The 12,125-nt window shown below is 35.0% G+C and overlaps 1 protein-coding gene across 3 annotated transcripts in view; it reads left to right on the forward strand.

The window, feature by feature from the left end:
- Nucleotides 1-12,125, forward strand: part of TASP1 (taspase 1) — a 64,926-nt gene that overhangs the window by 23,440 nt on the left and 29,361 nt on the right. For all 3 annotated transcript variants that reach the window (XM_070732629.1, XM_070732631.1, XM_070732630.1), the window contains exons 8-10: nucleotides 2,802-2,908; nucleotides 9,490-9,609; nucleotides 11,611-11,689. In XM_070732629.1, the coding sequence (XP_070588730.1) occupies nucleotides 2,802-2,908; nucleotides 9,490-9,609; nucleotides 11,611-11,689 (306 nt within the window). The remainder of the gene's footprint in view (nucleotides 1-2,801; nucleotides 2,909-9,489; nucleotides 9,610-11,610; nucleotides 11,690-12,125) is intronic.

A 12,125-nucleotide genomic window follows, 5' to 3' on the forward strand; every position in this document is an offset into this window, starting at 1 on the left:
AAATTAAAAGAAAACGTATCATTTAAGGACATACTCAAGCTGATGTTAATTGGGCTTGATCTTGGAAAAAGATTACAGCATGATTCTGTTGAATTAATTAAAACATAAAGTTCCATATTCTGTAGTGAAATAGTAGGCTTTTATCTCAATTAAGATTTTGTGTGGTTGTTTTTATTTTTCACCAAAGGAAAAGGCAGTTTTCCAAATTGTTCTATTCATTATAAAATAAAAAGTTTGACTTGTTTATATCAATAAAGCAGTCAACAAATACCTGAGTTTAAACAGCAAGTTTCTTTTTTTTAAACTTTTTTTAATTAAAAAGTTTTCTTTATTTCAATATAAACATATATAGACAAACGTTTACAAACATTGGACAATGTGTGATAGTCCTGTTTTTTATTTCCTATTGTGATATTTCTATATTACCATTATTACTATTATTTTATACATTAAATACATTTTATTATAGATAGATCTTACATAGGTATCTCTTTTGTTACTCTTTTAACTGACCCTCTTTTTAATATTTAATTTAGTTGACTATATGTATATGTATTTTCCCCCCAACCAACAATAAAACTTATTTTTGACATTTGTAATGATCTGACTCATCTTTATCTCTTATCTCCATTGTTAATTTATCAATTTCTGCACAAGATATTATCTTTTCTATTAAGTCTTCTTCTGTTGGTATACTTTCACTTTTCCATTGTTGTGCAAAGATAATTCTTGCCGCTGTTATATGTAAAATTAAATAAATTTGTCATTTTTCATATGTTATTCCCAATAAGAAAAAATCGGGCTTTTTTTTTCATTTTTCCTTTCCAATATACCTTCCAGCCATGTTTGGACTCTGTCCCAATATTTCTTTGTTTTATCACAATGCCACCACATTTGACAATAAGAACCATTCTCTTTCCTATACTTCCAACATCTAGGTAAATATTTCTTGTCTATCTTCGCTAATTGTGTTGGTGTTATTTGCCATATATAGAACATTTGATACCAGTTCTCTTTATACATAGAAAGATAGAAGATTGACGGCAGAAAAAGACCTCATGGTCCATGTAGTTGGCCCTTATATTATTTCCTGTATTTTATCTTAGGGTGGATATATGTTTATCCCAGACATGTTTAAATTCAGTCACCGTGGATTTACCAACCACATCTGCTGGAAGTTTGTTCCAAGCATCTACTACTCTTTCAATAAAATAATATTTTCTCACATTGCTTCTGATCTTTCCCCCAACTAACCTCAGATTGTGCCTCTGTGTTCTTGTTTTCACTTTCCTATTAAAAACACTTCCCTCCTGCACCTTATTTAACCCTTTAACATATTTAAATGTTTTGATCATGTCCCCCCTTTCCCTTCTGTACTCCAGACTCTACAGATTGAGTTCATTAAGTCTTTCCTGATAAGTTTTATGCTTAAGACCTTCCACCATTCTTGCAGCCCGTCTTTGGACCGGTTCAATTTAATCAGTATCTTTTTGTAGGTGAGGTCTCCAGAACGGAACACAGTACTGTATTCCAAATGTGGTCTCACCAGCGCTCTATACAGTAGTTGCCATTCAGCTAAATTAATATTGTAGCCAAAATTCTGAGCTCATTTAATCATAGTATCTTTTAACTTGTTCCATTTTATAATTTAATAAATATTGATAAAAAATTTAATTTATTTCTCATCTGTTCCTAATAATATTCAGTGAGACCTGCGTGCACGCATGGGGGGGGCAGTGTGTGTGTGTGAGGTTGCCTGCACATGCCTGGGGAAGGGCATTACATTATGGGTGTGGGCGCATGCTATCACACATTCTTTTAGCACCTGAACAAAAAAAGGTTTGCCATCACTGATCTAGATATTTATGAGAGAAAACTGGAGGTGTAGAGAGAAAAGAGCAAGACTCTCTTATTCAATAATAAAGACTTTGGAAATCTCCACTAATCTCAAGGCAGTACCTAATGATGCATGATGGCATATGCTAAGAACCTGGCAAAGAGGAAACTCTTCAGTGTTTAAATAGTAGACTGCTTATGGTGCCTAGCTGAATTTCTTTGGCTTTTGATACTTGAGAAAAGAGAAACAGTTGTAATGGCATATGCACATGATAATTTTAGTCTGGGAATGGTTTCTCTAAAGAGGGCAATGTAGCAATTCAGATCCTTGAAAATTGACAGGTAATCTTGTGTCTAGTAGAAGTAACAATTTCTTAATGGCCTTATTAAAATTACAACACTCAGATAAATGTCCATAATTAGAGCTGAAAGGGTTATTAGAGATTGTCTTTGAGAGCATCCATATACCATTTCAATGCATGAAGGTTGGAGAAGAAGAATTTAGAGTCTTGCTAACCAGTTCATTTCATTGCATTTGAGATTGTGGTGATTAGCTGCTCAATTAACTTTTATTTTCCTAAGTGTATCAACTACAGCACTGCTCATGTTCTAATTTTATGAAATTATATCAGGATCACATGTTTCTTCCTCTTTTCTGATTGTCTGAAGGTGATATCTCTTGGTTAAAATTGAATAAGATTGTATTGCTAGTTAAGGAATATTTAGATCAACAGACAGATGCTGGATGTATGCTTGAGCATACTCACACACTTTGTGAGCCGCTCTGAGTCTTCGGAGAGGGGCGGCATACAAATCTAATAAATAAATAAATTAAATAAATAAATAAATTAAATAAATAAACAAATAAATAAATTGAGTTTGTTGGATAAAAGACAGAAGAATTGATTAAAGATCAACTGGGCTTTAGTTCTTCAGAAATGTAAATGCTATTAAATATTTTACAGGACTTAGCTTAGCGGCTTTTAAAAGGAACAAGAGAAAACTAGAACTGGCTGAAAAAGTAGAAACAAATCTTTTTCAGCTGAAGAAAAGACGACAAACAAGTGAAAAGGTCAGTATCTGTGGAGAAAGATGTTAGTCATTCTTAATACTTTAGCAAAGTTCAAACATTAACAGCTCAATAAACTGAAACCAATGTTGTAATGCGTGTATGTACTTACGTATGTGGCTTTTTCATGTACTAGAGTCTTCTGATTAATGTTTCTTTGGAGTGCTTATTTGAAGAACAATCAGTCAGATTGTATTTATGAAAAGTCCTTGCATCCCTGGACAAAGGCCTAGACACTAATATGTCGAATAAACTTCCCTATATTCTTATACCTGTGTCAGTATGTTTCCTGTTTACAACTGGTAAAAAACAGCAATATGTTGATTTCCAAAATAGTTCCTATATTAGATACCTAGTTTAGGATTACACAGAACTTTAGTTATGCTTGTAACATATTAACCAAAATGGGTCAGTACTGAACAGTACTCTTTTTACTCAGTAGGAAACATCATGAAACCTATTGTCTAATCCACAGTCACTAAATCCTGAAGTCCAACACTGCCCAACAGATACCAGCTGTGAAAGTCTATATCAGTATTTAAATTTAACTATATTTTTTCTTGTCAACCCTTTGCATTCTGCCTAATACAAGTGAGCATTGTGATGTGCGTGTGTGTGCGTGCGCATGCCTAAACCTCAGTAAGAGATAGAGAAGTGGAAAGAAAATGAAGAAAATATAATATTCCAGGTTTAAAAATATCTTGCGTGTGATTAGATCCATTAAAGCACGTGCACTTCGACCACAACTGATTTAAAAGCCATTGTGATTAATTTTATCATTGATTTACTGAGCTGCCATTACACACACACTTGAATCCAAAACACTATTTTATTTGAGAGCAAGTCTGTTGCACCATTATAGCTTGATGATATATTTTACTATTTTCACTTTTTCAGAATGTGCATGACAAATGCAAAATGAAAAGATAAATATCTGTTGAGACATTTTCTCCAGTTTAAGATTTTGATGAAAATTTCTCAGTTTAAAGCATATTCTGTGGATCTGGAAAGGGCTGAAACCTTAAATATCAGGTAGGTAAACATGTCTGGGCATTTAATTAGCATTGACTGATCCAGAATAGTCTTCTAATCAAAAGGCAGGTTGACATTTGTTTACTAAGATTAATTTCAGCAGCCAGTTTTCTTGTTGCTGAACATAGCTTTTTAATATATATTGAACGCATTTTGCCAGGAAGAATTAAAGATGTGCGGAGAACATCTGTAAAACACATTGCTTTGTTATCTCCTTTTGTGGGGAAGTTGATTCAGAAAAAAGTTTACATATTATTCAGGTATTTGTTTTGGGTGTTTTTAAAAAAAATATCTTAAAGAAAACAAAGATCCTTAAAAATATTACAGGAAGGTTGATAATGGTATCATTTCATATTATGAAGGGCAAGTCAATGCTTCCAATATGCCAGAACATGAGCTTATCAACCTGTTATTTGAGATTTCAAGTATCTGGTTATAACATTGAATGGGAGACTGCCACTTTCACAACCAAATTGAGAAATGCTATAAAATTTGACTTCTATGTAGGGCTGCGGAATCAATATACTTGACATGTCTCAAGATTCTGGTCTGATACCTTATACCAAGAGTTTGCGATTCAAATGAATCGGAGGATAATATTGCATAAAATAAGCTAATTAGTGAGCAGTATTCGAACATATGCAAAATACAATAAATCTTATTTTTATTAATAATTATTTTTACAATCAGTACTAAAACTAAAGGACAGTAATTGTTGCTAAAATCAAAACTATGTTGCTTAGAATAATACCATAAATGCTGCATTGCCCTGGTTGCAATCTCCCACTTGTTTGTTCTCCCTTATCTCATTGCTGTTTTGTTCTGCTTTCAAAGCTATTGGCAGCTAGCACAGGCAGATTGTGACATCACAGTGTTCCTTCTGTTCACCAGCATAGTCATCATGGGCTTGCATTGCACTTGCACATGTGGCAAGACAATAAGGCAGGATGGTTCTGGTAGTGCCCTAAAGACCAAAAGACCTCCGTGGTCCAGATATGAGCTACAGGTCAGGTGTTTGAGACAGCTGTTTTATACAGTACTTCCAAAAATGCTTTGTATATGCCACCTCTTTGTTTTATGATATTATTATTTCTGGAGTCATAGATGGAGAGAGTTGAGAAGCCATTCCAGAGAGCAATACAAGCCCCTTCTGTAACTTTGCCAAGAAAATATACGTGATAACATTTTCACCTCTTTTATGGTTTTGATGCCAGATGTTGAAGTTGACATAGAACAACACTCTAGCCATATCGCTATGCTGCATAACTAAATGAAAATCTGGATTGTTTTATTTGAGCAGTTCATAACAAGTAATATACAGTGAGTTTTATGGTGAGTGGGTTAAGTTTTATGGCTCCTGAAATACAACTGATTTCTTAGCCAAAAAAATAACTTTTCCCCCTCCCTCCTTTAATTGATATGAAGAAGGAACAGAATTGTTATTCTGTAAAAGGAATAATTGCTTCCCTTTAGGAAAATGTAGTTTAGTTTCCGCTACCATTGAGGAAGTTGCAGTGTACTGTTGAAAGAAATGAGATTCCGATGAGAGACAGATACCATAGTGGTGGGAACACTAGAGTAGAAATCAGGAGACTATAACTTTTAAGTCCGTCTTTATGCACTAAAATAGCTCTGTGACGGACCAGTCATTTTCTCTCAGGTCTAGGAAGCAAGCAATGGGAAACCATTTCCAAAAACCAAAGAGACTAGTCCAGGCATTGAAATCAACGGCTTCCAAACATACCTTGTGTCTCTGTTCCTTTTGGAATCTTTAATATCTCCAGAGCATTTTTTTTAGTCACTGTAGAGTTACTGTGGGAGAAAGGAATGAACAAAATTTCCTTTGTGCTATTGAATGTGTCCAGCTTGCCAGGATCCCCATGAGTTCCAATCATGAGGATTCTGGATCTAAACCATCAGGTTGGCCTCCCTTATTTAGAGGTTGACATGGAAAATACATGATGGGCATCTGTATAAAAATATGTAGCTTTTAAATGTTATTTTGCAGACAATATTTCTGACAGCTAATTTTAGAATGGGTTATGGTACTTTCTATTCTTGAGATCATTGTATTTTTGTATAAAGGGTTAGAACGATGTATAAGAACTGCAAGTGACATGGCTAGTGATTATTATTATTATTATTATTATTATTATTATTATTATTATTATTTATTAGATTTGTATGCCGCCCCTCTCCGTAGACTGCAGTTTTACAGCTGTGAGCATTTTGTGTGTGTGTATTCTAATTGCCCCACTTGTTTCAGCTCCTGAAGTTTGAGGATCTTAGGAATGTATAAACTATGGTTCCTTTTGATATGTTCGATTATTAGAAATATAAACCACATCTCCTTTATAGTTCTTTAGTATTAGATCCATTTATTTTTAGTTTCCATTTGTGTACAATAACCTTGGTGTCTATGGGGTGATTTTTAATATGGATTTTTTTTTTAGAATTCAATAATGAAAATGATTTTGAAAAAAAGATATCACTTGGAAATGAAAACCACCATGATAGAGTGGTTATAGAGCTAGTTTAGAAGTGGAAAGGTACAGGTTCTAGTCCTCCCTTCAATATGGAAAGCAGCTGGGTGATCTAAGGTCAGTCATTCTTCAGTCAGTAGTGGGATTCAAATTTGTTTTAGTACCAGTTCTGTGGGTATGGCTTGGCAGGGGGAGGATACTATAAAATCTCCATTCCCATCCCACTCCAGGGAAAGGATACTGCATAATCTCCTGACTGGGATTTGGGAGCCAGAGAATAAATGGGGACGTGGCCAGTCAGAGGTTGTATTTACCTGTTTTCCTAACTACTCAAAATTTCTGCTACTGGTTCCCCAGACCTGGTCGGAACTTGCTGAATCCCACCTCTGTCTTTAGCCCAAATCTGCATCCGTCTCCAAGCAAGATGGCTGATAAACAGTTTGAGGCATCACACATTGATAACTTTATCAATGACTTTATCAATGACTTTATCAATCAATAAAATCTAGATAAATTCCATGTAAAAACAAACAGGCCAACAAGCATCTAGGACAAATGCATAAGAAAAACACTTGCAAAGCAAGAATTTGAAGGCCACAAGTGCCATAGGGGCTTCGGTTGTCCAAAATGGTCTATCATTGCTTCTCATATGTTTTCATAATTAACACTTTGTTTTCCATAACTTATTTGAGCTTCTGCGTGGCAAAATGGGAGGATTGGGATTTACAACTTTTATTCTTTCTTGGAAACGAAATCATTCAAATTAAAGAAGATTTATGATGGCCTTCTTGGAGTGCCTTTGTTCTAAGGGCTTTAATCTTCATTAGAAGGAAGCTTACATAAACTCCACTATATTAATTTGGATGGGAAACTCATGTGCAGCACTTGCTTGTAATGGGAAGATCTGGCAGAAGATCCTTTGAAAGTCCAGCTGATAAATAATTAGTAAAATGATGGTTGGAACTCTAATCTTTGTTTTTGCCAAAAAGCTGTAGCCTCTAGAAGTAATTGCTTTAAAAACAAATGTATTGTGTATTTGATTATATCAGATCACGGAGTAATCTTAAAACAAGGATAAAACAAGATACAAACTTAGGAATATATTAAATCTTGTTCAGTTATCAGTGAATGTATATTCAGAACAACCTAGTCTTAAGTAAGGATATTTAGGGGTGAAAAATACACCCCTTTCACTGCTGTCCTGTCTGGATCTACATTGAGCAGTAAGTTTCATTTGAGTCCAACAGGACTGGGTAATTTGTAACCCATGACTTACCATATTTTTCGGAGAATAAGATGCACCTTTATCCCTCCTAAAAAAGGGTGGAAGTGTTGGTGCATCTTATACACTGAATACAGCCATTTTTGCTGTCCCAAAGCCTTGCCCCCACATCTCATTTCTGTGAAAAATGGTTCCATTTTTCGCAAAAATGGGATGGACAGAGGGTTGGGGAAGCCTGCAGGGAGCTCCTGGGTGCTGGGGGAAGGCAAAAATGACACAATTTTTGGTGAAAAAACAGCTGTTTAAGACTTGTTGATTCCAACTCCCATTCCTGAGCTAGCATGACTGGAGGAGGAATTCTGGAGTTGAAGTCCACAAGTTTTAAAGCTGTCAAGTTTGAAGTTTGTAAAAAGCATACATGTTTGTAAAAAGTATTCTGCCACACTGGTATTTTATTAAATAATATATTACTATACCATTTGGTTCAGAATACATTTTTCCTTGTTTTCCACCTCTAAAATCTAGGTGTGTCTTATACTCTAAAAATATGGTAATTTCATTTGATCTTGAGCCTCATTATACAAGCATTTGGGTAATGGTTAATCCACATCACTTCTACCTATGTCATCCCTGGTACCCTGCTATGTAAAAAATAAAAGGAAGCAAACAGTATCCAAAAGAGAAAAAGAAAAATGGGCATTAGAAAGAGAATAACAACCTCACTTATTTCAATCCTAGCCACTATTATAATTTGTTGTTCATTTTTGTTGTATTTTTTAAAAAAATACTCTTGAAATGCCACTGTAATGTACCAAATCTTTCCAAATATAAGACACATCTTTTCCCCCATAAAAAAGGGTGAAAATGTTGGTGTGTCTTATACACTGAATACAGCCATTTTTGGCCTCCTGAAGCCTTCCCCTTGCGCCTGTTTTTTACAAAAGTGAGTGCATAGAGGGTTTGGGAGGCCCGCAGAGAGCTCCTGAGGGGCTGGGGAGAAGGCAAAAACTCCAATTTTTGCAGGAAAAAGGGTGAAAAACGGGCCATTTTTCACAAACATGAGGGTGTTTTTGCCTTCCCTCAGCTCCCGGGAGCTCTCTGCAGGTCTCCCAAACCCTCTGTCCACCCCCCACTTTTTTTTAAACAAAAACTGGGTGAAAAACAGGCTGTTTTCCACAAAAATCAGGGTGCGCAAGAGGGTTTGGAAAGGTTGCAGAGTGGTCCTGGGGCTGGGGACAACAAAAACTCTTTTTCTTACTTACCGGTGTATATAAGTTATCTTCACACCACAAGTAACCCCCAGTTTAAGAATAAGTTCCATTCCCCTTATCTTTCCTGTAAATTGAATTTGTATGTAGGCTGGAGAAGTAGCATTGTGAATTTAATTTCAATCATTGTGCATTTATCTGGAATTTTCCTACATACAATTATGCTATATAAAATGTCCTTGAAGTGGGACATTTTGAACCTGGGGACTTGTATATATTTTGAGTAAAGACCTGTATTATTTTGCTTATTTAGGGGAAGAAAATGCTTCATTAGCAGTGTTTAGTTATTAATGAAGTTTTATTTGGAACAAGTTGGTAAAAAAGTTTCCCTGACTAGAGCTATTGTTGGTGAGACAGCCTTCTGTCTTGTAAATAAACTTATCTTAGATACAAAAACTGACCTTAGTGGGTGATCTCAACAATTGGATGTACAGCATGAAACAATCCGGTCAAGAAAAATAAACAGTCCTATCTTCCATTGATAGTTATTTGGCTCTAAGCACCCATATGTCTTCAACTGGGAAAATATCTCACTACTTAAGATTATCTTTTCAATGTCTCTGTTTTCCTGTTGTATAGGAAAATGAGTCAGAAACATTGGACACTGTTGGAGCAGTTGTTATTGATCAAGAAGGAAATGTTGCTGCTGCCGTGTCCAGTGGAGGCTTAGCTTTGAAACATCCTGGGAGAGTTGGTCAGGTGGGTTTAATCTGATGGTTCAACTTCACTTTTTTGAACCAAACCTCTTGTCCCATAGAGAGCACATTCTTCAACTTGATGAAAATGATGCTGGTTCAAGCTAGACATTTATATGATAATCCATTCTCAGTAGGAACTACCAAGCACTTAATAAAATACATTTTAGATTGGGGCCTTGGATATTTGAAGATCTGTTATTGTGTGGTCTTGCTTGCTTCTTAAAATTTCACTTGGAAATTATGTTTCCTATTCTGTGTTTTTCAAATGCCTTCTAGTCAGTATTGACTTCTGGCAATTGTCTAAATGGGTTTCTTCAGTTTTATTAGCAAACATTTTGAAAGTGATTTGCCATTGCCTAGGGCACCCTGTGTTGCCATAGGGTGGCGTAGAGGGAGACTGGCTGCCCTAAGGTCACCCCATAGATTCCTGGTTTCTAGCCACAACTATTTCATTGCTTTCTGAAATACTAATGAGGTTATTATGCAAGGCAGGGTTTTTTTCCCATCAGATTCTTCTCAAGGGTAACCTCATGGCTTCCCCTTATCAGTGTTGCATAATGACTAAGATGCAAGACCAGGTACCTCAGGTTCAGTTCCATCTCAACCATGAAAACTCACTGGATGATGTTGAAATGGTCATTCTCTCAGTCCAACATAGATTACATGGTGAAAATTTTGGAGATAAAATGAGATAAAATCTCCATGTAAGCCACTTTGTGCTCTGGAAGATATGGCAAGATATGAAACAATAAACAATTACATGGTTTATATACATTATATAAACCTACAGATTGATACTGTTAATTTTCTGAGTTTTCATGATTTATGGAAAAGGTTTTGGGACACAGTCTAAACAACTCAATGTTGGGAAAAACTGATAATTTGGCAAAATGATGATGCGAGCCCTGGAGCAGCAACACAAGGTCTGTCCCTTTTATACATGATTGTAATATACAATGACTATATAAAAATGGCAGAACATGTGGCATGACATTCATATTGCCTTTTGCCCTCTTCCTACATATATATTTGAATTGAAATTCACTATAAAGATATGGGATACTCTCCCATTTTCTTTCCAGTGTTTCAGCAAATTTGCTCTAAAATTTACATCATTCTTAAAATAATTGTCTAACCATCCTAAACAATTCCTTAAATAACTTTTGGAGGCAGACTAAAAAAACCCCCATGGATCTACCAATGTGGGAAAGAATTTGGCAGAAATAATCCTTCTGAGTCATTCCTACATTTGTTAGAGTTCTTTGAAGTTAATTTATAAATGGCACTGTACTGTTGTATACATAATAAATGTACAGAATATACTCCCAAAATGGTTGGAAAAACAGGGGAAGGCAGTGAAAAAGAGGTCTTTTATAGATCTTTGGTGGAAGTGCTTTAGAGAAACATCGTTTGGAATATTTGGGGTAATTACCAATATTAATTCCAAACAATTTGTAGAAGTAGAATTATGTTTGTGGATAATCTTTTCTAAGAACAGTTTAAGAATGTTACATGTTAATTACCTGTTGATAATATACAAATGTTGTAAATTATATTAAAAATGTGTCATTATAAAATAAAAGTGTATGGTATCAATGGAAAGTTTAATATAAAAGAGCATATTAAAGGTTATGCAGAACCAAGAGGTTTTTATGACATGTAGCATCCTTTTATGAATTTTATTAGTAAAGATCCTAAAAAGTTAAATTTCTCATCAATATAATGTATTCTTATCCAATATTATAGCTTATAGTATTTTATATCGTTATTTTATTTGTTGAGTATTGTTTTTATGAGTCATTTTATTGTGGATTTTTCTATTTTAAAAAAAGATTCAGCTTGTCTTCAGTGAATCTTAGAGTTTGTGGTTTAGGGGAATACAAAGGGTTTGCTTAGTAATAAGGGACCTTGTCAGATAATATGCACAATCCTAGAGTTTGTATTGAAATCTATTTTCTAACATTTGATTAAACTTTGTTTTTACATAAAATCTTCTTATCAGGCAGCTCTTTATGGATGCGGCTGCTGGGCTGAAAATATGGGGTTTCAGAATCCTTACTCTACAGCTGTGAGTACCTCAGGTATTTACTATTCTTATAAATATTTGTCTGAATGCTAATTCTTGAAATACATTGATGCCGCATATCTTGAAATGTCTAAATATTTCTGTTCAAAAACCTCTGCATTTGTCTGTTCTGAATCCAGATCTTCAGTTCATCCCAATCACAATTATCATTTCCTCGTATGTGACTGAATTGATTTTTCAAAATAATTACTACCACGTTTTGAAATATTGATGGGTGCTACTTTGGAGTAAAAGCTCAAAATACTGCTGCAGAGTAGATAATGGTTCTAATCTGGAGTTATGAATTTCCCTGCATCCTCCAGCAACTTTGCTGCTGTGGCTGATCATTTAACAATAGTTCATGCGCTGTAAACTTCCCGCCTAGCTCCCTTCTTTTTTGCATGTGGCTTGCAGAAAGAAGCCTGGCTTTTCATTTCTTCACTCAATAGGAG

The sequence above is a fragment of the Erythrolamprus reginae genome, chromosome 1, assembly GCF_031021105.1.
Source record: "Erythrolamprus reginae isolate rEryReg1 chromosome 1, rEryReg1.hap1, whole genome shotgun sequence".
Classification (NCBI taxonomy): domain Eukaryota; kingdom Metazoa; phylum Chordata; class Lepidosauria; order Squamata; family Dipsadidae; genus Erythrolamprus; species Erythrolamprus reginae.